This window comes from Strix uralensis, chromosome 21 (assembly GCF_047716275.1).
Source record: "Strix uralensis isolate ZFMK-TIS-50842 chromosome 21, bStrUra1, whole genome shotgun sequence".
NCBI lineage: Eukaryota > Metazoa > Chordata > Aves > Strigiformes > Strigidae > Strix > Strix uralensis.
Window position 1 is genome coordinate 709,384 of NC_133992.1, and position 26,553 is coordinate 735,936.

The 26,553-nt window shown below is 61.2% G+C and overlaps 3 protein-coding genes across 10 annotated transcripts; all 3 read right to left on the reverse strand.

Annotated features, from left to right (window-relative positions):
* Nucleotides 1-7,737: 7,737 nt before the first annotated feature.
* On the reverse strand, nt 7,738-11,492 carry LCNL1 (lipocalin like 1). Its single transcript, XM_074891418.1, has 7 exons — nt 11,269-11,492; nt 10,833-10,972; nt 10,176-10,246; nt 9,431-9,541; nt 8,787-8,888; nt 8,507-8,532; nt 7,738-7,914 (listed from the first exon to the last, which is right to left on the reverse strand). The coding sequence occupies exons 1-6, from the start codon at nt 11,362-11,364 to the stop codon at nt 8,507-8,509; spliced, it is 546 nt and encodes a 181-aa protein (XP_074747519.1). The 5' UTR covers nt 11,365-11,492; the 3' UTR covers nt 7,738-7,914.
* Nucleotides 11,493-12,738: 1,246 nt separating this feature from the next.
* LOC141952965 (lipocalin-15-like) lies at nt 12,739-15,286 on the reverse strand. 4 transcript variants are annotated; one of them, XM_074891134.1, is made up of 7 exons: nt 15,136-15,286; nt 14,459-14,598; nt 14,185-14,249; nt 13,756-13,866; nt 13,204-13,305; nt 13,068-13,089; nt 12,739-12,809 (listed from the first exon to the last, which is right to left on the reverse strand). In XM_074891134.1, the coding sequence occupies exons 1-7, from the start codon at nt 15,229-15,231 to the stop codon at nt 12,752-12,754; spliced, it is 594 nt and encodes a 197-aa protein (XP_074747235.1). In that variant the 5' UTR covers nt 15,232-15,286; the 3' UTR covers nt 12,739-12,751. The 4 variants fall into 4 exon arrangements, with proteins under 4 accessions (XP_074747235.1, XP_074747234.1, XP_074747236.1 ...); XM_074891133.1 differs by having other exon boundaries at nt 13,756-13,869; XM_074891135.1 differs by having other exon boundaries at nt 12,739-12,908; nt 13,756-13,869.
* A 917-nt stretch (nt 15,287-16,203) lies between these two features.
* C8G (complement C8 gamma chain) lies at nt 16,204-26,463 on the reverse strand. Of its 5 annotated transcripts, none has more exons than XM_074891210.1 (11): nt 25,998-26,413; nt 24,891-25,030; nt 24,109-24,172; nt 23,540-23,647; nt 22,798-22,836; nt 17,722-17,861; nt 17,521-17,597; nt 17,266-17,379; nt 16,930-17,031; nt 16,676-16,701; nt 16,204-16,367 (listed from the first exon to the last, which is right to left on the reverse strand). In XM_074891210.1, the coding sequence occupies exons 1-10, from the start codon at nt 26,148-26,150 to the stop codon at nt 16,676-16,678; spliced, it is 963 nt and encodes a 320-aa protein (XP_074747311.1). In that variant the 5' UTR covers nt 26,151-26,413; the 3' UTR covers nt 16,204-16,367. The 5 variants fall into 5 exon arrangements, 4 of the variants coding, with proteins under 4 accessions (XP_074747311.1, XP_074747310.1, XP_074747313.1 ...); XM_074891209.1 differs by having other exon boundaries at nt 16,204-16,371; nt 25,998-26,395; XR_012631832.1 differs by lacking the exons at nt 16,204-16,367; nt 16,676-16,701; nt 16,930-17,031; nt 24,109-24,172 and adding exons at nt 23,126-23,227; nt 23,972-24,042 and having other exon boundaries at nt 17,265-17,379; nt 25,998-26,458.
* Between the last annotated feature and the right edge of the window lie 90 nt (nt 26,464-26,553).

Below are 26,553 nucleotides of genomic sequence, written 5' to 3' on the forward strand. Positions count from 1 at the left end.
AGGCTGAGAGAGTTGGGGGGGTTCAGCTGGAGAAGAGAAGGCTCCGGGGAGACCTTAGAGCGGCCTTCCAGTACTTAAAGGGGCTACAGGAAATGGGGGAGGGACTCTTGATCAGGGGTGTAGGGATAGCATGAGGGGTAACAGTTTTAAACTGAAAGAGGGTAGATTTAGATTAGATATTAGGAAGAAATTCTTCCCTGTGAGGGTGGTGAGGCCCTGGCACAGGTTGCCCAGAGAAGCTGTGGCTGCCCCCTCCCTGGAAGGGTTCAAGGCCAGGTTGGACGGGGCTTTGGGCAACCTGGGCTAGTGGAAGGTGTCCCTGCCCATGGCAGGGGGGTGGGAATGGATGATCTTTAAGGTCCCTTCCAACCCAAACCATTCCATGATTCTATGAAACCCGGCACAAGACCCCTGGGGAGGGCACCCACCCCCAGCTCCCTCTCTGTACCCCATGGCCTCCCCAGAACTGGGGGCATAGCAAGGGTCTGAGGTCCCCAGGGCACCACCACAGTGTGGGCTACCAGAAAACCAGCTGGGCTTCTTCAGCACCAGTTGCCCCACTGAGAGGTGGAGGGTGCAGGAGGGACAAGGCATGGCAGAGCATGTGTGTCCCCCAGCACTTCCCTCCAGCCCACGAGCCAGGGAAGGAGATCTCAAAGGCGTTGTGTGACTGGGATGCAAATGTTCCGATAACTGTAGGGGTTTGCAATTACATCTGCTGATCTGATAGTCGTTAGCTGGATGATCAGCCAGTCATTGGAAGTGTCTGTTTGCCTTTCTGCTAATTAAATTGCATTTGATTTGCAATCAAATCTAATACGAGACAAGTGAGCTCAAGGTAGACTCAGGAGCAGCTGATGGGCGCCGCACTGTGTGAAGAACAGGCCCACACCACGGTCTCACTGGGTTTGTAGAGCCGCATCCCGGGCAGACCGGGAACACCAACAGGAAGCAGACTGTGGCACAGGTGAGTGAGGGACACGTCTGCAGCCGGGCAGCACTGTGTTTGCAGTAGGGGCAGGGCTCCTGCTGTGCTGCAAGCAGGCAAGCCGTGGTGCTGTGGACTTTGAGACGTGTACCACGCACCCAGGCACTCATCTGGCTGCTAGGCCATGAGAGGGACAGCAAGGACTCCCATGTCTGCTGGTCGTGGGAGAGGGACACAGGGCAGAGCTGGCCTGACAGGACCCCAGCATGGAGCTGACTCCTTCCCTCCTTGGTCCTACAGCTGACCTGCCCTCAAGTGCTCACCCCGCACAGATGTTGGGGACACTGGTGACCCAGCGCCTGCACAGCTTACCTTGAGAAGATGCTTTCTCTCTTCACACTAGGTGTGACTGGCAGCACGAGTGGTTTGGGACACCAGGGTGATTTCAATATACTCCTGGGAGGCACCTGGGAAAAGATCCCCTGCCACAGCACAGTCCATAATTGCTTCACACAGCCCCTTGGGCACGGTGTTTTGGGATGCTGTGGGAGCAGGGAAGCACACTGCAAGGGAATACAGTGTGCTGAGTCCTGTGCTCAGTGTCCAACCACCATGGACATCCCTCTGAGGGGTGCCTCAGCAGCATCCGCATGAAGAGGGCCCCAAACATCCAGGGGCCAGGACTGGAGGGCAGGTCTGAAGATGTCTTTGAACTTCTTAGCAGCTAGAGACACCCAGAGGGGTGGTCCTGTGGTGGAGCTGGAGTAGCACAGTGGGCTCTGCAGCCTAAGTGGATCAGAGACACCCTTTAAGCAGGAGTCTGAGTCCAGGAATATGTCAGAGTTCGGCTCTTCAGCCTGTGCTTTCTCCACTTTTGCAACCAAGAATGTACCTCCTGGCTTTGCTGCATCACCTTGGTTTCTTCTGGACAAGCTCATCTAGATTTAAGAGTGACTTAAGGGGCTCAAGCAAGTGTAAGATGTACTGCTTCTCTGAACCGCTGCTTGGGGACCTTCCACCTCTGAGAAATTTGGGAAATTCCCCCCCAGATGCACCAGTCTGCAAAAGTCAGAGTGGGGTCTGAGAACTCTCTGTGGAGGGGAGGGCAGTGAAGACACTGGCCAGAAACAGGAGCACCTCTCCCTGCCCCTCTGACTCAACAACTCCTCCCACTTCCAGTGCACACAAGTGCATTTTGGAGTCTAATTGTCCCTCCTTCCATTTCACCGTAGCAAGCTCGGCCTTTCCCTGCTCTGCCTGCAAGTGTCTGGCAGCAGCAGGCAGCTGGCAGCAGGCAGCAGCGCAGGGGATGGCCCCAGGGGCAGAGGAGGTAGGGCTGAGAGCACACCGAGACCACGCACGTTAGGAGTGGGCACCTTCCCTGGTGTTGGTCACAATTATAATTAATTTATGGGTGGTCAATAATGAATAAATAATTTCTATGAGTGTTTGGTGCTCAGCTGGACGTGTTCAGCTGGGTTCCTTGTTATCAGTCCCGTTTGCATCTCTCCATGGCCCAGGGACCTACAGGAGGATTTTGGTTGGGAGGCACCTCAGGGGTCTTTGGTCCTGCTCAGAACAGGGCCAGTTTTAAAGTTAGATCACGTGGCTCAGGGACTTGTCCGCCTCAGTTTGGATACCTCCAAGGATGGGGAAGTACCCAACCACATTTCTGGACATGCTCTAGTACAGGACCACCTTTATTATGAAGAACTTCCTCCTTTTGTCCCACTGGAGTTTGCCGTGTTGCAGCTCGTGTTGTTGCCCTTCATCCTACCACTGAGCACTCCGGCAAGAGTCTGGCTGTGTCTTCGCCAGATCCTCCGCTAAGGCAGCTGGAGACAGCAGCCACATGTCTCCTTCGCCTTCTCCTCCGCAGGCTGGCCCAGCCCGCCTCGCTCAGTGTCTCCTCGTACGTGCTGTGCTCCAGGCCCTGGCCAGCAACGTGTTCTCCGCTGGGCTCTCAGCCATTTGTCAGGACCCTTTTTGTACTGGGGAGCCCTAAACTGAACCCAGCTCTCCCAACAGGTCTCACGAGTGCTCCCTCGAGCTGGGGACTGCCCTTTGCTAACCCAGACCAGGATGCATCTGGCTGCCTTTGCTGCAAAGGCACTCTGCTGACCCATCTTCAGCTTGTTGCCTGCTGGACACGCACGGCTTTTCCTGCAATGCTGCCTTCTCCCTGCAGGCCCAGTCTGCCCAGCTGCACAGGGTTAGCCCAGCCCAGTGGCATGATTTTGCTTCTGCCTTGGCTGAATATCAGGAGGTTTGTGCTACCCCATTCTGGAGGCTGCTGTGGCCTCTTTGAATGGCATCTCCAGCCTAACAACCTGTCCCCAAAGCTTTGTTGTCCCTAAAACTTGCACATCGTCACTGATATTGGACATCACTGGGACTGATGCATCTTCACACATTTCAGGAGATGTTGACCCTGGCAGCTTGGGAAGTCCCCAACCACACTGTTTCCCACCTTCTGGCCACCAGACACTTCCCATCAGCCCTGTTGGGTCAGCCAGTTGTAGAGCCAGGGTATAAAACCACATCCTGAGATGATCCACGTTGAAAATAGCCACATGCTTTCAACAGCTTTCAACACCTGGAATAAGCGGGAACATCCGAAGCGGGTGCCGGTGCCTCGTGAAGCTGTGTCCCGAAAGGGCACCTTGCTGCCCCTGCAGCACTGAGGTTTTTTCCTCACTTTTAATGGGTCTCAGTTGTGTCATTAAAAGTTTTTGAAATTCTGTAATCTTAACCTCTGAAAAGGCTCCAGGGGGCTTGTTGTGCCACTGCAATGCCTGGGGACAGGAGCTATATTTGCCCCTTCCCAAACCAGGGATGAAAACCAGTGTTTATTCCTCTGTGGGGCTCAGACCACTGCAGAAGTGTCTAAAAGCAGTAATTGGCAATTTAGAGGTGACTCACTCTGGCCCGTGGGAGGTCAGACTGTTAATGTCTGTGCTGTCAAGAGCTGATGCCCATTGCCCAGATCCCGGTCAGGGGCTGTCCCCAAGGCTGGAGGGTGGGCAAGGGCTCAGCTGGGCTGGCACCTGCCAGGTCCCACGTCCAGTGGCACTGGGAGAACCCCACGGTCTCACTCTACACCATCCAAGACAGACAGACAAGACCTGATGACTGCACATCATGGGATTGACTCCTGCTGTGGTGACCGTACCACCAGCTGGTGACAGTGGTGCTGGCAACCATCAGATCCCTCCAGCAGGCTCTAACGCATGGTTGCTCCAGGCAGGTTGGATGGGCACCTGTGGGCTCAGGTTCTGAGCAGCAAGCGGGACCTGGCTCATGTGCTGAAATCAAAACATCATTCTCATGGCAGCCAGTGCTACGCTCAGAACCAGAGACGATCCAATACAGTCACATTTTATTTTTAAAAGGGGACAAAGTGGAAAGTCAAGAGGATTAAATATCACATATGGCACAGAGATTGTCTGGAAAGACCAGCTTAGCTTCACTCTGAGCGCTTAAGTTGGTATTAGCAAATACAAAACCTAAACATTGTTACAAAGGGAAAGCCTAAACATAAACCAGCACAATTAAATCAACTTAAAGAACCTGTTCAGAAATAAGATAAATGGTCTTAAACTTGCTGAAGCTGCATCCACATGAAGACAGTAAAATGACCCCTGGTAAGTTAACGGGCAACAATGTAAGACAAAGGAAGGAAGGCACCAGAATTTGGCCCCTTGCTCCTCTACTCTGAGGAATGACATCTGCACTTACGTACATTCCTTTCTTCAGAGGCACTGGGAACAGGACTTTAACACTAGAAAATGTTGGACCAGTAGCCAGTCAAATTCAGAGTGAGTATTCAAAGAAATAACCTGATAGAAAAGTGAAGAAACTCTGCATCCTTGGCTGAGGAGGAGCCTTTGTGGATCCCCAGGCTGGATGATCTCTTTTGCAAACACCTGAAAAGGTCTGTCCTAACAGTGCAGAAGTGCAAGTGGGTAGTAAGACAGAGGAGATGACATTTCCCGTGAAAGTAAATAGGAATGAAACTCAAACTTTTCACTGCAGCATTTCATCTGCTGCTTAGGCTCACCTTTGCTACCCCTGGCTTTCACCAGTAGACTAGAAAAAGCAAATGTGCTGGATTTTAAAGAGGTTGTCGGTAGTAAAAAGACTACAGACAAGTAGATCTACTACGCGGTGTGGGCAGATACTCACAAAAGCTGTAACAAATGGCAGACCTGGCTGATGTATGGACAAATGATGTGACGGGCAGACTGAATCCAACCTTTGCACAGGAAAATCACATCTCAGAAATACGATTTCTGGAGGAGTCAACAAGATGTGGGAGTTGGACATCCCCTGGTCAGCTGGGAAGGGTCTTTATCAAAGCTTACAGGGGACAAGCTGCATAGGCTAGGGAGGAAGAACACCCCTTGGATAGATGAGTGGCTGAGAGAGAGAAAATGGAGGAAAATCACCCAGAGAGCTCACTGTGCCGACACGTCTTGTAAAACATCTCATCCACATGCAGCAGCTGCCAAAGGTGGCAGCATGACAAGTTAGGAGAAGACCAGGGAACAGGACAAGGCACCCTGTAAATCTAAGCTGTACCCAAACCCCCCAGCTGGGTGGAGGTCCAGGTCTGGTCACCCAGCCCCAGCAGGCACGAGGGAGAAGGCTGAGAGGCAGAGCTGGGAGAACAAGGAGACTTGCTAAAGATCTGAGATCTGAAACAGCATGAAAAGGATGACTAGGGAAGATAGATTGTCTCACATCACCAGCAAGCGCCGCAGCCGTTGGCTGTGAGTCTCCAAATTGCATCAAAGGCAACCTTCCAGCACCTTCCTTGCCCCAACACCCCTCTGCTCTCTCCAGCAGCTGGTTGGGACCCAGGTGTCTGGGCTGATCTCTGCTACACCAACCTGGTCCTTGCCCGCCCATCCCACCAGTGTGCTTCCACAGAGCCTGGCCAAGGAGCGGCAGGTGAAACCACTGCGACAAGCCAAAGGGAGTGCAGAGACAGGTGGTGAAGCTCCTTGCTGCAGGATGCCACCAGTGCCAAGAAGGTGCCTCACCCCAGGAAGCCCTTAGAGGGAAGAAAAGTCCCATGTCCTTAAATACACAGTACAGGTACAACCCTCTGTTCACCCTGTCCCTGCGTGCTTCTCCTTACCCCTGTACCCGCCTGTCGTTGAAGGCAGGGTGCTGGGAGAGGGGCTGCACGGTCTGATCAGCATTGAATGAGCAGCAGGTACAGGGACAGGCTTGATGGATTGTGGGGGGCTGCAGTGGGGATCCCCCCACCTGCTCTGCACAGAAGGGACTCACACCCAGAAAAGATCTGAAATTACAACCTCTGTGCAACCTACTCCAGGGCACAGGGAGAAAAGAGACAGACAAAAGGAGGAGTGGAAAATGCTGGTGGCAGAGAGAAATGACCTCACCACTGCCTGGCAGGGTGATGCCTGCACACGGCAGGAAGGAAATATTTGGCTGGAACATGATGTGGAGACATCGGGATTTGCCGTCACACAAAGCCCTTGGCGAAGGGCGTTGCTGGCAGGAGGATGTTTTCATCTGCATTAATATATGTACCAAAAACAAGCCTCGAGGCAAAGCTGTGTGTCGGCCTGGCACTCTTGGGAGCACCGCAGATGCTGAACTGTTCCAGTCCAAATTGCCAGGGAGAATCCCCGCTGGAAATGCTGGGCTCCTTCCAAAAAGGGTGGAATTGACACTGGGTTGGGAAGTCCCAGTGAGGTCCCTTGCCCTGCTGCTGCTGCTGGGACATGTCCAGCTCTCATGATCCTCAAGACAGGAGAGGCAGCTTCCCAAATGTATTTTCCCAGTCTGTGGGAGGAGGAAGAAGCACCGAGGAACATCGCAAGGTGCTCAGCTGCTGGGATGGCACCTTCCAAGGGTACCTGCTGCTGTTGTACAGCAACAAGGCAGATCCCAGTCTGAAATGAATGTCTGGTTTACTGGGCAGGGATGGGCAGGGAGGGGCAGGGTGGAAAGGCCACCAGAGAGGCTTTTGGAGGAACTTTGTTTTCCAGGAGAGGTGGGAGCTTCTTCATACCCTGCCAGACCTCAGTGCCTGTGAGCGCTGCCTGAGCCCTGGAGAGGTAGCAGGGCTTTGCTGGGGACATGGGTTACCCTGGGTGGGTTGTGGTTTCTCTCAGGTGGATTTGAGGAGCTGAACAGAGTAGGAAGGGAAGGATGGGGTGGGTTTTCAGAAATATAAATTCAAAGGAAGACAGTCTCTGAAGGCAGATGTCCACTACCACCAGATAATCTGACTCCAGTGGGGGCTTTCTCTGCCTAGTGCCCAGGGGCCGAGACCACGTGCAGCCCTGTGCCAGCTCTCCAGGTTTGGGTCTGGAGGATTCAGGCACCCACCTTCCACCTTCTGCCAGCCCTGTAGCACTTGTCCCAGCCTGAGCTGGAGGGTGAGCAGGGCTCCAGGAGAGCAGAGGGCTGCAATCGCAGCAGGGCAAGTGGAGGAAGGTGAGTTGGATGGTGGCAGGCGTTGCAGCCCTCCAAACTCCAACCTCAATCTCTGTGACCAAGTCCCATGGCCTTTCTCCACCCAACCCCTTGTTCCCACAGGATTTCCAGCCTCACCACACCCATTGCGTCACCTCTGCCTGGCCATGGTCCTGCCCCATGGGAGGCACCCAGGAGGGAAAATCCGGGTGGTCTCCAAAACTGCCCTCACTTGGGTGAGCTCAGCCCAGGATCGCCCCTGGCTGCTCACCATCCACAGACCCCAGAAGGACAACAGAAGGGACCACATGCCCAAGCACCCCAGGTTCTCCCCAGACAGCTACACCAAGCTCTGGGGTGAGTTTCTGTTTATTTGGCAGAAAGGAGGACCTATGCACTGGAGGAGCAGGAGGTGTGTCAGAGCCTTGAGTACTGAGCTCGGAAAAGGGATGATGGAGTGGCAGCCTGAAGCTTCAGCGCATGGGTCTTGCATTACTCAGCAGAAGCATCCACCAGCCAGCCTGCACCTCCTAGAAAACAGTTGGAAGAGGTGGTCTGAGTATTTGAGGTGAGGAGGCCAATGGAGAGGGCCAAGCAGGGCTCTCCATCACGATCAGTGCGTTCTCTTCCAGTTCTCCCCAGCTCTGTAGGGTGAGCCACCTCCAGCAATGGATTTCTAGTGAACCCCTACAACTGAATGTGTATCAGTGTGGTGGGAAAACACATGCCAGGGTGGGCCAACAACAGACATGTTTTGTGTGGTGAGCCACGAACCCAACCTCTGACCTGTTATTCTGGTCCACAACCCCAAGGGCCCTTTTGGCAAGAGCTGGTGTCCCAGCCCTCGCTGATGGATGAGCTCTGCAGCAGTTTCTCCGCTGAACCAGCAGTTTCAGTTCAAGTGCCCTCGTTCACTGCCAGGCAGCTGCACCCTGGGGGGCCCCGCTGCAGAGCAGCTCTGAAGGGAATGGTCCTACCTGGGTGCAAGCTCCAGCACAGGTTCAAACAACTCAGCCCCCCAGAGTAATTCAAAGAGTGAATGGTGGCCCTTGCTGGGGCACCAAGGAGGGCAATTTCCAGCTGAGGACATTGCAAACACCGTGTTGCACTGCAGCAGCTCACCTATGCTTCATCGAGGCTGCATTCATCTGTGAAAATAAAGAGAAAGGCTGAGTCCAGAGCTGTGGTCTGGCTAGTCCCATTTAGCACGCAAAATAGACAACCCAGGAATGAACTTGAACAAGGTGAAAGCCAAGTCAGAGCGCCTCTTGCTACCAGCACTTTCTTCTGCCAGCTCAGACCACAAAGTGGTGGCAGTGATGGGCCGAGCTGGCCCCTGCCGACGTGTCCTGGCTCCCCATATTGACCAAGCCAGCCCAGCACAGTGCTGGGCAGTGCTCACCCTGGCTGGGCAGCATCCTGATCATCTCATTGGTGAAGCTCTTCTCCCTCGCAAGCTTCTTGAACAGCGCTCTGATTTTGGGGCTCACCTGCCGGGTTCTGCCTAAAGGCAAAGACATGAGTTAGCTCCAGGCTGTGGCCTGTCTCTGCAGCTCCTGGGCAGCTGGCGAGTGCACCCAGGCAAGGACGGGAAGGATGACAGTCCCTGGGAGAGGACTGGGGGCAGTGGTGGTCCTGGAGAGTGGTGGTGGCCAGGCACATGAGAAACCTCTCCCAGTGAACAAGACAAAGCACCAGCACGGTGTCTCCTCTCTTGGTTCCCATCCCCACCTTTTCTGCACCCCTTGCAGGAGGACCCCTGCTCCTGGCCCCATTTCACCAAGCGACTTACCCAAGGCCATGCACAGTGCAGAATCCTGAGCCCCAGCCTCCCCTGGCAGCCCCAAATCGCTGCCCCTTCCCCTGCTGCACAGGGGACACGCGGCAGCGCCAGCCCTGCTCCTGCACCCCACCCAGTGCAGGAGGGCAGCAGTGAGGAGGGGGCCTCTCCCATGGGCCCCCCGACTCCTGGACTCTCAGGACACTACAGAGCACCCTGACACCTCCGATCTGTTCACTCCGCTCAGACCACCACTGGTTACGCACTGTAGAGCCTCAGCATGTGCAAGGTCTTCCCGTCCTTCACTCTGGAGACAAAGATAACTGCGTAGGTCTTGCCATCGGTATCCACCACCCGCGCTATTTTATTGCCTCTGTCTGCAAAAGGACATGAAGGAAAGCAAAAAATTAATTACCTCCTCTGGAGAACTCCCACACTGCAAGAGGGCTGTAAGAGCCAGGATGCAGGGGCCAGGCCCACCCAGCCCGTCTGTCTTCTCTGTCTCCCCCTCCTGGTTTTCCCTCTTGCTAATGCTCCTGTGAAAGCCTGGGGGAGCCCACAGATCACAGCAGAGCAGAGGGACAGGAACGTGAACACAGGAGGGGCTGGGGATGGTCACTGCCGACAGCAGAGTAGCCCGGCCGGTGTCAGACTAACGGTTGGGCTGCGGATGGTGGGAAACCACTTGGGAACATCCATCCACAGCCCCCTTGAAGAATGAACCTGCTTTTCCCCAGGATTTAAGCTTGGTCTGAACATATCTTATCCCAGAGCAGCTTCCCAGAGGGAGGGAGCGGGGAGGTCGGTCACACTGGTGGGACACGAGCCCTGGCATGGACTGGCTCTGGGATGCAGCTGGCAACCGGCCGCAGAGGGATGTCCCACCCAGGACCTCAGGAGAGGCAGGCAGGCACCCCTGAGGGCCATATCCCCAGGGACAACCAGCTGCTTCAGACAGAGATGATGGGAAGTGCCTCCGCCCCGCCCCGGGGGCAGGGTCCCCCCACTCACCAGAGCTGTAGTATTCACCGGGGATGCCTGTTTGCCTGTAGATCGCCTCCGACTTCTGACATCCCTCCGCGCTGCAAAACAGTGAAGGATGCTCTGGCTGGAGTGAAGTGACCCCCCTTCCCCTCCCGTGGGGATGCTGGCTCCAGGGTCACTACCCCAGACGTGGGACTTGCTGTTCAGGGACGGGATGGTGTGTCTAGGGCAGGAAGGGAACAGATGCCACCCTTGGAGCAAGGGGTGCCTGGGCTGGCAGGGCACAGCACTGGCACCTGAGGATCATCCCGTGGGGTCACAAAGCTGTTTCCTTGCTCATGCTCTGAGTTTCTGGGATGAGGCTGGTCCTGCTGGGAAAGCTTTAATTGTAGGGTCCTTAACACTGCTGCATCCCTGCTGGGAGCAGTAGAGTGTCTCAGCCTCTGTGGTGGGACTGCTCCTGCTGGTGTTGCCCTGAGCCTGCCTGGCCTGCCCTGAAGAAGGGGTCCCCTCAAGGCAGCTCTGCTGAGACCCTGTCTTAAACCACAGGGCTGGTGGTCCTGCCTCACACCCTGCCCAGGTCTCTGGTGGGTGCTGGGTGGAGGCACCCAGGTGGAGATCCACTGGTGAAGGTCCAGGGAGGTCAATCAATGAAGCTCACAGAGAAAAGCACTTGGTACTTACGTGGGAATTGCAAAGGAGACCTTCAGGTTGCCCTCTCCCAGGACTACAATGTTGGCCATCGCCATCTTCAGCTTGTCCTTCTTTTGGAGGTAGCTCTCAGAGTTGGAGGCCAGAGCAGTGATGTACCATTTCCCTGCAATCTGGCAGTGAGGGCAGGCTGTGAGTCCAGAGGAGCAGGCAGGGGCTGTCCCCTCCCCGCAGACCAAGTCAGGACACCCTCAGGCCATGGGACACCTGCATCCCCTCTGGCCACCAAAATCCCCGCTGGGGCACCTATGCTAGAGCTGGGTGACTGCCCTCACCTGGGTGTGACAGCAGAGCCAGCGGTGACTGTGGTGTCACCAGCTGTCCCCAGTACCAAAACACCTCTCCAGTCCCCACCCTGGTGACCAGAGGCCGCACTCCCACCTTCCCTTTCCTGGGTGTGGTGGATCACCTTGCTCTTGTCCAGCCCCGCAACCCCAAGGTTCTCAGCCTCCACGCGCAGCAGGCAGAGCAGGGCCAGCCCCAGGCTCAGCCCCATGGTCCTCATCTCGCTGCAGCCTCCTCCAGCTTCGCCAGCAGGATGGAGAGCGGTGCCAGGGCTGTCAGTTTTATAGCACCGTGCTCTCCCCGCCTCTGCCTACCCCAGTGCTGCTGCGTGCTGAGCTGCACGGATAACGCTGCTGGTGTCGCCTTGGGCGAGGTGGTGGTTTTGAAGGGCTGAAGTCACCCTGGGGTAAACAGCCTCCCACCTTGCGAAAGACGGGAAGTGCCTGCAAGCCCCGGAATGGGCTGAGAACTGTGGTTGCACGAGCTGTTGCACCGGTGCTGAAATTTAGGATTTTCCCAGTTTCTTTAGTCGCTCGTGAAAGAACAGAGTGTTTTTGTTTTCCAGCTGGCTGCCTGAGGGCTGCCAGGAAGAGCAGGGAGGTACTTCCTGGTATGGGCCAAGCAGCACCATCACGCAGTGACCCGGCTCGGTGACACACCCCTCTGGCCAGGCTGGCATCTGCCCAGAGGCTGCTGCTGGGATCGTGCCCAAACCCAGGTGTCTGCACGCTGCCAGCATGGCCTGACCACATGGTGCCCATGCAGGCTCACCCACCTGCTCTGGGCCACTCAGGGTCCACAAAACAGGATCCACCTGGAGCGGGGCAGGCAGAAGGGGTTTGTGACACTGTGGGAGTGTGTCCCCTCCTTCCCAAGGTGTGATGTCCCCTGTGCCCTGGCTCTGGCAGGCTCCTGGGGTCACAGCCCCAAAAGGGTCCGTGCTGCTTCCTCTCTGTACCTGGCTGGGCACCGAGGGACCCCCACTCCAGGGCAGGGGGGCAGTGGGGTAGACCAGTGACTGCCTCCGCTCTGCAGGAGGTGGAGGGGGATGGATCATGTGGGGGGATCATGGCAGCATGGTTCTACCTTGGTCAGTGGGCAGATAGATCAAGGTGGGCAGATGGGATCAAGGGGGATGGGAGACAGGCATGGGGGTCCCAGTCCTGCCCTGCATTTACCCTGGGCAGCCATGGCACAGACCCACTCCCATCTGGGTGGCCCCCAGAGAGGGGGACTGAGCAGGGAACGGGGTGTCCTGGGGATGAGCTGCCTGCCAGGAGCCAGAGCCCATGCAGGCAAGGCTGGGCAGCCTGACTGCTTAACCCTGCCTGCCCAGACCTGCTGCCCACCCAGCTAAGCTGAGCAAACCCCTGTTCATCCCAGCTCATTTCTCCCCTGCTCACATCCCCAGCAGCTGCCCCACTGCACCTTTTACCTTCCCCATCCTCTGCTCCTCATACTCCCCATGCTGGGCACAGCAAACAATGCCCCTGGGGTGCTGAGAGGAAAGGTTGGATCCAGGACTGCTGGGCTCAGGGTGCCTGGGGACCTTGGCACCACCCCTGCTCCCATCAACAAAACACCAAGCTCTGGGGCAGCTTCTGCACCTATTTATTTAGGAGGGCGAGGTGTGATCCTGGTATGGGACAGCAGGTCTGGCAGATCCTGGTTGGGAAGAACAAGAAGGGGCACCATGGAGCAGGGAGCAGAACCTGATTTCCACCAGGTCTGGAGGACACACAGCCCTGGCGTTGGCCCCTTCAGCTGCAGGGAGGCAGGACAGACGGACAAGTGGTTAGAACAGGGGAAAGCTGATGTGACGCAGAGCACCGAGGCAGGTGAGGGGCTCCCCGGGGGTTGCAAGTCACTGTTCAGCCCAGACCATCCCGGGAGGGAGACCCAGCTTCCCCCGGTCATGCTCACCTGCTGGCCTTGGTGCACTGATCTGTTGAAAAGCAAAGAGATGGGTGAGCATGCCACAGGCAGTGCTCTGAGCCCCTGTGCAGTGTCCCCATGCAAAGAGGCTGTGTGTGTCACCCTGTGCCCTCCTGGCACTCACCCGACTTGGGCAGGATGGCCAACATGTCCTTGGTCAGGCCCATGGTGGGAATGAGCTCTTCAAACTTCTGCAGGAGCTGGGGGCTCACGTCCTGCTCCCTTGCTGCAGCCAGACACCCAAAGTGGGGACTGGTGAGTGTGGGGGGACCACGGGGCAGCAATGGGACCCCAGGGAAGGGCAAAGGCAAAGCCATGGAGGTGGAGGGAGGACAACAGGCACCACACAGCTGTCCTGGGTGGGCAGCAAAAGGGCACCAGCCCCTTGGGATGAGTGACCCACCCACTTGGGGTGGTATGGGGCAGCTGGCAGGGCTGGGGGTCTGCAGCTGAACTGTCACACTGCAGGGGAGCTTTGGTTCAAACCACGATCAACAGGAGATATTCTGGGTGCAGGGTTTCATTCATCCCAAAATTAATTCCCTGGGTGCCAGCACATTGAGTGATGACATTGGTGGCCCTGAGTGGCGGTGGGGAGCCCAGCCCCTGCCCCCCACCAGTGCCCGTATCCCTCCCCAGGGAGTCGTGGGTGCCCATCCCCACTCCCGGCACCCACTGAGGAGCTGCAGCGCAGTGGTGGGCTCCTGCCCTCTTTGCTGGAGCTCGTGCACGATGGCGTAGTGGCTGTAGTCCGTCTCCATCACATGCAGGTCCCTCTTCTCTTGTGCTGCTAAAGGACCCCAGATGGTGCCTGGTCGGGCCACGTGGCACAGCCCGAGCACCTCTGTGGCCCCTGCCAGGGCTCGCAGCTCAGGACCCGAGCCCCAGATTTGCCTGGGGGGGGGATGAGAAGGGAACCCCTGTGCGATCTGGCAGAGCTGGACACCCACCCACAGCACCACCTCTTGCCGAGCGATGGAGGCAGAGGGGCCAAACCCTCCTCCTGCTGCTCCTCCTCCTGCTGCTCCCCAGGCATGGGAGACCGGTGATGCCCACCCTCCACTTCAGGGTGTCCATGGCCCTGATCCCCCCTGCCCACACGTACCCATGTAGTGCCCTGCCTGCCCGCTTCGCTGGAAGAGCAGCTCAAACTTTTGGCATCTGTCCAGCCTGGAAAGGGAAAATGGAAACAGCAAACATGGCTGGATGCCATGTGGGAGGGCAGCAGGGTGGTGGGCACAGAGGGGAGCCCAGCCTGCCCGGCGGCCGTGCCAGGGTGCAGGCAGGACAGGGTGCCACAGGTCTGTGGGAGGATGCTCCTCACCCAGCTGCCTTGGTGGGGAGGGGAGTCCCCTGACCCAAGCAGGGGGGACACTCACCAGGGCCAGACAAGCTTCATAGCCAGGTCCCCCTCCGGCGTGAAGCTGATGGTGGTGATGGATGACTTCATCCCATCCTTCATCTTCAGGAACACGGAGCAGTTGGAAGCGGCGGCTGTGACATGCCATGTCCCCGCAAACTGCAGCGGGACATCACCAGTGGGGTTTGGGAAAGCCATGGGGACCTGCCACGGGCCAGGGGGACCTGCCACCCACCATGTGGGACCTGCCACCCACCATGTGGGACCTGCCAGCCCATTGTAGGAACCTGGCAGCCTGCGCTGTGGGACCTGCCACCCTCTGTGGGGACCAGCCAGCCTAACATGGGGACCTGCCACCCACCTGGGTGCAGAACACCCTGCCCTGCCCCATGCCAGGAGGGTGGGCACAGTGTTTGGCCCCTGTTCCCTGGGGAAGCGCCACACGCTCGGGAGCATCACGGCCCCGGGTGTTCATGTCCCTGCAGTGGGGCCACCACTGGGGCTGGGGCCAGGACTAACCCAGTTCTGCACAGGCATCCGTGCTCTCCTGGAGGCTCCCCTGGTGTCGTCTCAGGGCTGGGACTGGGGGTGCCCGGGGATGCCCAGCTGTGCCTGGGGACGCAGCACAGGCACCCTGCCCCAGGCAGCCCCTCCAGCCCAGGCAGGACTGGCCGGGCGGGCACCCTGTGCCGTTACCTTCTCGGCGTTGAAGCCCGGCTGCACGGGGACCTCGGCCCCTGCCCGCAGCAGGCTGAGCAGGGCCAGCGCTAGGCTGGGCAGCACCGCCGTCATCCTTGCTCCGGGGGCTGGATGCGGGCAGGAGAGGCTGCATGGATTGGCCTCCTCCCACACCCTCCTTTATAGCCCCCGCGCTGGCAGCAGCCCCTGCCCGCCTCTGCTTTATGCAACAGGTTACACAAGAGCAGGGATAACTTGTACCCGTGTTAGGTGACAGAGTTGGCCCCTTCCCCCTCTAATTGCCCAGTCCTGGATGAATGCAGCTTTGTGTGAGACCCAGCCCAGAGCATGTCAGGGACCAGACAATGCCCCGTGCTTGGTGCTGTGTCTGGGGAGGGGGATGAGGATGCCCCCAGTGCCCCACTCTTGGCTGTTGCCCACTGACCCCAGGGTCTGGCAGTGCTGGGACGGGTCCTGCCTCGAGGAGGAGGATGGTAGGGACGGTGTTTTAGCCCAGGGTTGAGCCGCAGCCCAGTGCCCCCCCGAAGGGGTTGCAGCTTCCCAGGCTGCTGGCAGTGGGCACAGACCCCACCCCAGAGAGGGTCCAGGCTCATGGCATGGAGAGCATGGACAGGCAGCCGGGGCTGAGCCACATCCAGCGCTCACAGCTGTTGCTCTGGTTCATGTCCATCCTGCCCCCACCTTTTTGAAGAAACCCCCCCTGCAATTGCCCATCACTCCATCCCCATGCTGCCAGGCTGCTTTCCCCAGGGAAACAGAGGCAGCAAGGCTGGCGTAGCCCAGGGTGCCTGAGGGGGCATATGGGAGCGGATCCCCCCCAGCAGGTCCCAGCCCTGGGGACCTCTTTTCCTGGACCGGGCAGGTTTGGTGGCCCGGCAACACTGTGGCATGGGGTTGCAAGTGCACATGGGGTCCCACCCCGGCAGCCCCACGGCCAGGAGCTGGGATCAGCCCTGACCCCCAACACCAGCCCCAGCCCAACCCACCACCATCAGCCGCGCTTTCCCCTCCCCATCACCCCACTGGGGCTCCCCCACAACGACCCAGCAGACAAGGGCAGGGGGCTGGTTTTATACGGGCTTTAATGGGGAGAGGGGTACAGGTGTGGGGTGCGAAGCCAGGGAAAAAAAGGCTGCTGTGGTGTGGGGGGTGCGCTGGGGACAGGATGGGACGGGGACACCACCGGCTTGCGGCGCTCCCGGGGCTCTGGCCGGCAGCAGCTGGTGGGTCTGTCTGGAAGAGATGGGGGAGTGAGCATGGGGGTGAGGTGGGGGAGATGGGGGGGGCACGGGGGGGGACACTGGCCCTGCCAGCCCTGCGCTGGCACCCATCACCCAGGGCCTGGGGCAACAGAAGAGCCACCCCATGGGGATGGGGTGGGGGATCCCCGCCAGGAGTAAGGGGGGCCCCAGGAAGAGGAGCAGCCTGGGGAGGCTGGGAAGGGATGGGGGCTTTGTGGGCTGGAATGGCTCTGAGCAACCCCCATACTGCCCCCCCCCGCAGGGCTGGTCCAAGCCCCAGCAAAGGGAGGACTCACCTAGGCAGCATCTGCCATGCATTTGTCTGCAGGAGGAAGAAAAGCAGAGATCAGCTCTTCCAGGGGCTGGGGGACGACTGCCCCCCTCCGAGGGGCTCTGCATGGGGCTCTGCCCAGCAGCACCCCGCAGCTGGCCCCAACGCCGGCCCCGCAGGAAGGCAGGGAGAAGGCAGGAGGGTCTCCTCCCTAACTCAGCCCCACAGGGTACCTCAGCCCCTGCTCCCTGCCACCCCTCTGCCCTTCCAGCTTCTCACCCGTCTGGGGCAGGATGAGGATCTCTTCGTCCATCAGGCCCTGCTCCCTGGAGAACTGGGTGAACCTCTCCAGGCGCTCAGGACTGAGCTCCTTTGTCCGGCCTGCAGAGAGAGCAGGGTGAGAGGCAGCCCCCCTGCACCCCCCAGCGAGGGGTCATGCTGCCCCAGGGTGCAAGCAGCCCAGCAAGGGGGTCCTGACCCAGCCATCCCATGGATCATCCCAGCTTGGGAGATGATGCTGCGCTTCTCCCATGGGAGAGATCCCCCACCAGGGACATCCCGGGGGACCCCAGGGTGGTGGTGGGGTGGGCAGCACGGGGGTCCCAGGGGACTTACTGTAGAGCAGCACCATGGTGGAGGAGCCAGTGCTCTTGGAGATCTGGGTGGCCACCAAGGCGTACTCATCGTAGTTGGTCTCCACCACGCGGATGTCGTGTTTGCTGCCCCAGCCTGCGGGGGACGGGGAGGGCACAGCTCAGCCCCGAGGTGCTCCAGCGAGGGCAGGAGCAGGTGACAACGGGGCTGAACTGGGAGCTGGGGACATGTCAGGGGCTGCCCCACAGGAGGACGGGCTGGGAGCTGGGGACTCACGTGGGCTGGTGTAGCTGAAACGCCCCGGCTGCTCCGTCTTAGTGTAAAGGCTGTTCCTCTTCTCGCACTGGTCACCCCTGGGGAGCGCAGCATGAGGACGTCACAGGGGCTGTGGGGGACGCTCCAGCCCACACATAACCCCAGGCAGGGCACCGTGGGGGAGCACGCCCTGCTCGCCCACCCCCCTCCCCGTGCCCATACTTGGGGTATGTGGAGGTGACCTCCAGGTTCCCATCTGCAGTGACGGAGATGACCGTCGTGCACATCTTCATCAGGTGCTTCTTCTCCTTGAACCAGTTGGAGTTGGAGGCCAGGCCGATGCTGTACCATCTTCCCGTGAGCTGCACACAAACTTCTCTCAGCTGCCAGCCAGGCACAGACCCTGTCTCACCCCTTGGCCACCCACCAGCCCCGGCCCAGGCCACATCCCCCTCCCCTGCCAGCCTGCGCCCAAAGCAGGATGGTGCCCTGGGGTCCTTGTTCCCCAGGGAGCTGCTACAGCTCTCGATGCCCACAAAACCCACCAAGACGTGGTTTATGATGTGCCCTTCACTGCCCAGCACTTGGGGTGTTTCCTTCCTCTTCACGCCAAGTCTGGAGAGGGGGTGACAGGACTGCCTGGCTCTGAGATGCCATTTCCATCCATCCGGGACCACAAGGAGGGGTCAGAACTCTGGGACCAGTACGGGTCATCCCAGCCTGGTCCCTGGGGCTACGAGCTTGGAGTACCCAGGGGGGAGCTGTCGGCCTTGGAGATGGGCTGTGCTGGGACAACCCTTTGCAGGACATGACAGACCCCCATCGTTGCAGGACATGCCTCCATACCCATCACCTTCCTGGGGTGCCTGTGTCCCCCAGGACCCCTCTGGGGGCTCCCTGGAGGAGCAGGCAGCGTGGCCCCTGACTCAGCTCCGTGGGGCCCCAGGGCTGTGGGGCCAGGCCTCCCAGCGTGCAGCCGAGCGGGGGCTGCGTCCTTCCCATCATGGGGGAGGAAGGGGAGTGGAAACACCCCGAGCATGCCAGCACCCTGGGGTGGGAGGGCAGAGGGGTGTGTGGGACACCCTAGCACAGCAGCCCTTAGTTTTTTAGGACGCTGGGCTGGGGGGGATGGGGTCCGTGTTGGGGAGGGGGGTCCACAGCCCATCTCCACGCTGCTTGTCAAACTTAGATTGCTTTTCTCAGTCCTCCAAATAAAACCCCTGTGCATCTACACCCACCCCACGGCACAGGAGGTGGCCTGGCCCCACACCTACTCAGTCCTGCCCCACAGGCTAGAGCCTGGATCCTGCACCCACCCCCAGAGCCACCAAACCCAGGCCCCAGGGGCTCCCCAGGGATGGGTGCACCAGCCACCCTGCCCCTCCCAGTGCTGGAGCCAGCCTGGCCCCAAATCCACCTGCAACAACCTCTGCACACATTTTCAGGGCGAGGATCCCCCAAAACACCCCAAACCCCCACGGAGGTGATGCCGGCCGGGCTGGGTCACCTTGTCCTGCTGGAAGTCAGTTTGCACAGGAAAGCCGTCCTGTGCGCGCAGTGCCCCGAGCAGGGCCAGCCCCAGGATGCTGAGCAGCGTGGCGTGCATGTCTCCCACCGAGCCGAGCCGAGCCGAGCCGAGCCGAGATGAGCTGAGCTGAGCTGAGCTGAGCCGATCGAGAGCAGCAGGCAGAGTGCTGCAGTGCCGGAGAGTCAGGCAAGCCCCTATTTATGGGCAGGCTGTGCGGTGGCCCCAGGGGGGCCAGCCCTGCCTCCCCCCCCCCCCCCCCCCCCCCCCCCGTGCCGTTATGCAAGCAAGAGCAGGGGCGAGCGCCGAAGCCAAAGGGCAGGCAGGGGAACCTGCAAATGTTTCCCTCCTGTTGATATGACATGTTTGCTTTGGGGTGCCAAACTTCTCCGCAGCAAAAATAGGGCTTGCAGCCAGCACAACGGCTGTCCCTGCCCCCAGCGCCACAGAGCAGGGGTCTGGCGCGGGCAGGGGGCCGGGACTGGGGGCCAGGGCTCGCCGACTGCCCCATCCTTGCAGGATGGCCTCACTCTGACTCAGAGAGGGGCCCAAGTGAGGTGGAGGAAATGCCAAGTGCCCGCCAGGTCCTGATCCAACCCATGGGACTCGTGGGCACCTTTGGGTGCTTCTGCAAGACCCCCCACCTTGCCCTGACCTGAGTCCCTGCATCACCCGAGGAAGCATCTCGACTGGCCCTGGGTGCGTCCACCCAGGTGCAGCTCCAGTGCACCTCGATGGTGAGCTGGGGGCTGGGGGTGTTGGGGGGGAGCCAGGCTCCAGCCTCAGGCAGCCCCAACGCCCAGCCCCTGGGGACCAGCACGCAGCCAGACAGACCCCCAGCGCCTCATCCCCCACGTGCCACCCTGCACCCTTGGCCAAGAGGGGCTGGGAAACATCTTCCCCCTTGGTTTGGGGTCACCAGCGAGCGCTGAGCTGCCCCCCTTAATGTGGGGACACCCTGAGCACCCACAGGGTGATAGCTGGGGATCAAAGCAGCAGCACCCATGGGTCTGGCTCGCTTTGGGCAGGACAGCCCAGCAGCTCTGCTTTACGTAAGGAGCGTGTTTTCACAACAGCTGGTTTTTCCCTCTGGCAGCCCACCCTGCCGCCCGGCCCAGCACATTCCCTTCCCCGCGCCCAGCTGCGAGCCCGGCCTGGCCCTGCACACCACGCGCCGGGGGCCGGGCCGGCCCCAGCTCTGCGGATTTATTAAAACAAAACAAAAGCTGAGCTGGGCAGGACTGAGCATCACGAGAGCCCGGCTGGGGCCCCCCTGCATGCTGGGCTAGGGGCTCAGCCTCTGTCTGAGCCCACCCTCGGAGTGCAGGGTGCCAGGAGGAGCTCGCTCCATCAGGCATCGGGGCACCCGTGGGAGTCTCTGTGGTTCTGCGCTGGGGCAGGAACACAAAACCACCCTGTTCCCCGGGTGTCTCTGGCTCCCTGCCCTGCCCAGCAGCAGGAGGGGGTGCCCGGGAGGTGCCCACTCTCTCGGCTCTGCTGGGGGTGGCAAAGCAGGGGGCCAGCCCAAGGAGCTGGGTGGCAAAGCTGGGTGCAAGCTCAGGAGCATGGGGGCACGCAGATGCACACGGGGGCACCGGCAGCAGCGTGGGTGGTGGGCTGAGCCCACTGCTGGGGCTGGGGGCACGGGCAGGATGGAGGTACCTGGGCTGTGGGTCACCGCGGTGCCTCAACACAGACTCTTAGGCACAACCCAGGCATTTGCACCCCAGAAATGGGTTCATGCCAGATAAACATGGGCAGGGCTGAGCTGGGGTGCAGGGCTCAGGGGGGTCCTTGGGCACCAGCCCAGCTCCCCGAGGCAGGAGGGCAGGGGTCTCCCCTCGCCTCCCATCGTCCTGCCACGGCTCCACCACAGCGCAGCCACTTCTGGGGTGCAGGTGGGTGCAGGGCAGAAAGTCAGCCGGATCCATAACACCCCGACTCTGCCAGACACAACCGGGTGGCCCGGGGGGGTCTGTGAGCACAGCCGGACACGACTGCCCCGCATGTGGGCAGCGGGGACAGGGGCAGGCTTCGGGCGAGTCACGTGGCGGTCCCTTACATAAGTCCCTGATAAACAACATGTGTTACCAGTTTCCGCTAAGATTGCAAAACGCCGGCGCTGGGGGCAGAGGGCTGCTCCCCGCCCCGGGCGCTGTGGGGTGGCCAGGGCACTGCACCAGCCTGCTGCTGGGGGCTGCCCCCCGTCCCCTCCCACCGCTCAGCCTGCACTGGGGAATTGGCACCACTTGCCCAAAACAGCCCAGGCCTGGCCCAAGTGCATGGCAGGACAGACTCAGCCAGGCTGGACGCGCAGGGGAGAGGGGTCGTGCAAGGGGCTGCAGACCCAGGGTTAACGCTGCAGCTCCTCTACCCTGGTTGCAACCCTGGTCCAAGCCCCCACAGCCCCTGCAGCGTGCTCAGAGCATGCGAGGGGTGTCCCCTGCCTGGCCCTGGGGTGGGGTGCTGGCTGTGCAGGCAGGCTTTGGGAAGCCCTGGCAGGCAGGGCTCTGGCCCAGGCAGCAGCCCCTTGGGAAACACGGTCTGCAGGGCTGGGGCAGGAGAGTGGGGTGTTTCACTGCCTCGGAGGCCCTGGGGACCAGCAGGACCACTGCAGGGCCAAAGTTTCTTCCTCTGGGGTCCCCAAGGGATGTCCTGGCTTGTCCAGGTTGAAGGGCTCATCCTGAGCGGGTCCCCAGCGCCCCCCAAGCCCATGCGGCCCCATGGCACCAGGCACAGTGCTTTTCCCCAAACTGCGCTGGGCTTTCACTCGCCGGGCAGGCTCACACGCACTACAGCACCTGGGAGTAAACCGGGAACTGCCACAACCCCATGGCTGGGGTGAGGCTCAGGGAGAGGATGATGGAGCTGTGTGGAGGGGGCTGCGTGGCCCCCCCGCACCCCCGGGCCAGGAGCGCAGTGCCGGGGCACCAGCAGTCCAGGGGTGGAGGCAGCACTGGCCTTGCAGATCAAGGGGTGACTTGCCTGGACACAGACCCTTCTCCAAGGCATTTATTGGGGTGTTGCTGGCTGCTGCAAGCAGAAGGGTGGCACAAAGCTGAGGCGGGGGGACAGGACAAGGACAGGCACAACTGCCAGTGCAGCTGGAGGAGCCGGGGAGCCCAGGGCTGTGGAGCAGCAGTGGGGTCTGGCCAAACCCTGGCTCAGCCCTGCGTGGCCATGAGTGGCTGGATAAGGCAAGGGCTGAGCTCTTGGCAACAGTCTGCACCTACGGCTTTGTTTCTGGAAGGAAAAGAGAAGTGCTGAAGGGCTGGGGAGGTGTCCAAGCCCAGCACCAGGGCTGGAGACCCTCCTCTGCCTCCCCAAGCACCACCGACAAGTGATGGAGCTGCCCCCAGGGACCCCAGTCCTCACCCCAGGGTGTCCCTGTCCCCAGGACACGCCATCTCAGACCAGCCCTCACATCCAGGAAACACCAATATAGACTCCACTAAGCCCTGCCTAACCCATGTGGGGGGTGAACGGGGCTTCGCTTTACCAGGGTGCATCTGATGCCCATCCTGGGTGATGGTCTGGCACCTCCTCACCCCACACAAGGGCACAGAGGGACCCTACCCTGGGGAATGGCCCCCCATGTCAGACCACTCCCCTGGCACTCCTGGGGCAGGACCACACGGCCGTGGTGTGGTGTGGGTCCGGCGTGGCATGCCCAGCCCGCAGCCAGGGCGAGGAGAGCTGCTGTGGTGCCCAGCCTGGGACTGAGCCCAGCACATGGCGGGGACCCAGCACATCGCCCGGGATCCACAACTCACCGTCGAGGATGTGAAACTCGTCCGCGGAGTCACAAAACCCTGCAAAAGAGAGAGTCTGGGCACCCAGGACCCCCCAGCCATGCACCCCAGGGACACAGCAGGGCACAGCCCTGTCCTTGCATCTTTGTCTCTGCTACGGCCGCAGCACGGGACAGACCCCAGGTGTTGCCCTACTGTGGGTGACATGGGGCCACAAATTGCTCAAACCCGTGTGGATGTGTCTCCCTCTCCCCACGCTGGAGGGCCTCAGTCCCCGCTGCCGGGCCCTTCCCGGGTGCAGCCCTCGCCATGGGTACCCCCTGCTCCCAGGGGACCATGTGCCACCCACCATATGTGGGGAAGTAGCAGGTCACGTCTTCGCTCAGACCCACAGCCCTCACGCGCTGCTCAAACTTGTCCGCGATGGCGTCGCTGACCCGGCTGGTCCGTCCTGTGCAGGGAACGAGGTGCCATCAGCAACCTCAAGCCCTTCCTGTACTTGCCCCAAAACTCCCCATACCCCCCCACAGCAAAGCTCAGTGCCAAGGGGTCTTTCAGCTCATTGAAGCCAATTTCCACTCCCCCCCCTGCAGCGTTTGGGGACAAAACTCTCCATTTGGGGACTGGGCCCCATGGGGAGACCCCATCCCTGAGTCTGGGTCCCCTGGGGCTCTGGCAGGCATCCCCAGAGCCCAGCACAGGTTTCCCACCTCTCTGCTGCCCCCATCCTTCATCTGCCACAAGCCCCTGGGTGCCAACCCACCATAGAGCTTGACAGAGATGCTGCGTCCCTTCTGGTAATAGAGGATGGCGTAGCTGCTGTGGTCCGTCTCACCCACCACCACGTCCACCTTGCTGCCATAGCCACGGCCTGGGAAAGACAGTCGTGGCAGAGGGCAGCCCCAGTTAGTTCTGGTTAAGCCCGATTAGCCCCTGGACCTCATTTTGCCAGGAGCGAATACACCCTGTACAAAGGCTGAAAACCCGGGCCAGAGTGGGTGCAGCCCAGCAGGCACCAGCCTGTGTCGCTGCCTGTGATGGCACCTCTGGGGCACTTGAGACCCCAGAGGTGAGATACGGGGAGGGCAATGGGAGGGAGGATATTGGTACCAAAGCCCTGCTGGGAGCAGGAGTGAGGGGCTCCAGCTCTGTGGTCCCTGCAGACCCCACACCACCCCAGCCCAGCCTCCCTCACCCTTCAGGAGGAAGCGTCCACGGGCCTGGGCAGGGAGATAGCGCTGCCTGATTTCCCAGCATATCCCATCCCTGTATGGGGAGAGGAGGAGGTTGTCGGCACAGGCTGGGGAGGATCCAGCCCAGGTCCCTGCTCACCCTGCTTGCCACAGCACACACGGGACCTGTTTTCTTGGGACTTTGTCTTCTTCCTGGGGAGATGCTGCAAAGGGATGTCCCAGAGCCCCACGGAGACACAGCGAGAGGCACAGAGCCTGAAAACCTGCTGAGCCCGAGGGGTCCTTGCGCCCTCCCTACAGCTCTGAGCCTGGTTCAGTCCCTCAGACCCCCTCAGGCCAGGGGGAAATGCCCACAGATGCACTGAAGATCCCCCTCCTCAGCTGGGGTGGCCCCGAGAGCCAGTCCCTGGCTGGACAGCCGTGGAGCGACCACATGCCTACTTGGTGCCTTGGTTTCCCCAGCCTGGCTGCCCCCCAACCTGCCCCCTGGGCAGCCCAAGCCCACCCTGGGCTGGTGGCTGTGTGGATGGCAGGGTGCCAGCACTGCGTGGTCAGGGCCTCTACCACAAAACATCCCAGAGGAGATCCCACCCACACTTTGCTTTGGGGCAGCTCTCTCCTCCTTGGAGCTTGTGGCCGGGGCACTGGTCCTGCTCTGACCTGCCTGCAGCGTCCCCATCCCATCCAGCGTCCCTTATCCTCATCCCAGAGCACTGGTCCTGCTCTGACCTGCCTGCAGCGTCCCCATCCCATCCAGCGTCCCTTATCCTCACCCCAGGGCACTGGCCCTGCTCTGACCTGCCTGCAGCGTCCCCATCTCATCCAGCGTCCCCCGTCCCCCTTCCAGGGCACCAGCCCTGCTCCAACCTGCCCTCAGCGTCCCTGTCCCTGCCTGCGGCCTCAGTGGCCAGTGTCACTCACAGCTTCCTGAAGGTGCTGATGGCCAGGCTCTGCCCATCCAGGACAGTCACTGTCACCGCCGTAGCCTCTAGCCGGTGGCTGTGCTCCGCCAGGTAGCCACAGCGGGAGGCCATGCCGACCAGGAACCACCTCCCTGCGAGCTGTATGGCACTGGGGTGGCACCGTCTGCGAGGTCACCACCCCGGCTGCCACCACCCCTCTGCCCCAAGCACTTTGGTACTGTCTCCACTTGTGTGGCACCTCTGCCCACAGCCTGGCCCCTTGGCGTGCCCATGGAGCACGATTGCCCTTGTTTGGGGGCTGGCAGCTGGGACAGAGCAGGACAGACAGGAGCCCGGCATGGGGACAGGCTGGAGCAGAGGGGCTGCGCAGAGGGGTCTCCAAGGCATCCCCCCACGCCTCACAGTGCCAGGGAGGCTGCGAGCACCCCAGTGCAGCCCAGGGTGTGCGGTGGGCGAGCACTCCACTCCCACGGCCAGCCCTGCAGCCCCAGCTCGCAGCCTCCGCAGAGCCCCGAGGTCAACGGAGCCCTGGCCAGAGGTCGTGCCCAGCGCCATGGCGGGGGGCAAGTACCAAGCCCGAGCCCGAGAAGGGCTGCACCGGCCCCGGGGCTGAGGATGGAGATGGCTGCCGGAGCCGCGGGTCCAGCTGCACGGCAGACGGCCAGGACAGGGCTCCCCGGAGAGGCTCCGGCCCTGCCCCTGCCTCAGGAGGCAGCTCTGCGGGCAGTGCCGGGCTTGTGCTCCTGGAGCCCCAACTGTGGGGGGTTGTGGGGGGCTCGGGGACAGGCTGCAAGGGCAGGTCTGGAGGGGGGGACGCTGCAGGCAGGGGGGACACTACAGGGTCAGACCTGGAGAGGGCCAGGCAGGGGGCCAGGTAGGAGGACAGGCAGGGGGACAGGTAGGAGGACAGGTAGGAGGACAGGCAGGGGGACAGGCAGGGGGACAGGCAGCGGGACAGGTAGGAGGACAGGTAGGAGGACAGGTAGGAGGACAGGTAGGGGGACAGGCAGGGGGACAGGCTGCAGCCCCAGGCACAGGGCTGTGCCCCAGCCCCGGTGCGGGGACGGCCGGGTGCCCACAGCCCCGCCCGGCCCCGGCCCCTCACCTGGGGGAGGCTGAGCTCAGCCTGAGCCGCCACCTTCTCCAGCGGGCTCTGGGGAGGGGGCGGCCGCCGCCGCCGCCGCTCCGGTCCCTGCCCCAGCCCCGGCGGGGCCGAGAGGAGCAGGCCGAGCAGCAGCAGGGTGCCCAGGGCCACCATAGCGCCGGTCCGGCGGGGCCCGCTCTGCCGGGAAGCGGCGGGGGCGGGAGGCCGGCGGGGTCAGGAGGGCACCGCGGCCGGCCTGGAGCCGGGCCAGGCGGGGGCCCCCGGGGGCCGAAGGCCGCGTTAGGCCGCGAGCGCCGGGGTCAAGGCTGGGGCAGGCCGGGGCCGGGGGCTGGCGGCCCACATGAGCCGGGCCGGGCGGGGCCGCCGGGGGGGCAGCGGGGCCCGATCGCGGGGGGGGCGCGGGGGGTCCCCGCCACAGCCCCGGGGGTCCCGGGCAGCCCCGGCCCGTGGCTGAGGGGCGGGGCCGGGCCGGGCCGGGCCGGGCCGGGCGGGGCCGAGCTGCCGCAGCCGGGGCGCCGGTGAGCGAGCGTGCGGCGCTCGGCTGGCTGCGCCTGGC

Bases quoted from the DNA above. Each gene is read 5' to 3' on its own strand.
- LCNL1 (XM_074891418.1), bottom strand. From the start codon at position 11,364: ATGAGGACCATGGGGCTGAGCCTGGGGCTGGCCCTGCTCTGCCTGCTG. The intron at 10,973-11,268 runs GTGATCCACCAC...CCTCACTGCCAG, and splicing joins CGGGGCTGGACAAGAGCAAG to ATTGCAGGGAAATGGTACAT. The intron at 10,247-10,832 runs GTAAGTACCAAG...ACTGTTTTGCAG, and splicing joins GTCTCCTTTGCAATTCCCAC to CGCGGAGGGATGTCAGAAGT.
- LOC141952965 (XM_074891133.1), bottom strand. From the start codon at position 15,231: ATGACGGCGGTGCTGCCCAGCCTAGCGCTGGCCCTGCTCAGCCTGCTG. The intron at 14,250-14,458 runs GTGAGTGTCCCC...TTCCCTTTCCAG, and splicing joins ATGAAGCTTGTCTGGCCCTG to GCTGGACAGATGCCAAAAGT. The intron at 12,810-13,067 runs GTGAGCATGACC...CTTCCCAACCAG, and splicing joins CAGTGCACCAAGGCCAGCAG to GATCTGCCAGACCTGCTGTC.
- C8G (XM_074891210.1), bottom strand. From the start codon at position 26,150: ATGGTGGCCCTGGGCACCCTGCTGCTGCTCGGCCTGCTCCTCTCGGCC. The intron at 17,598-17,721 runs GTATGGGCACGG...TGCGCTCCCCAG, and splicing joins GTCACCTCCACATACCCCAA to GGGTGACCAGTGCGAGAAGA. The intron at 17,032-17,265 runs GTAAGTCCCCTG...CTCTCTCTGCAG, and splicing joins CACCATGGTGCTGCTCTACA to GCCGGACAAAGGAGCTCAGT.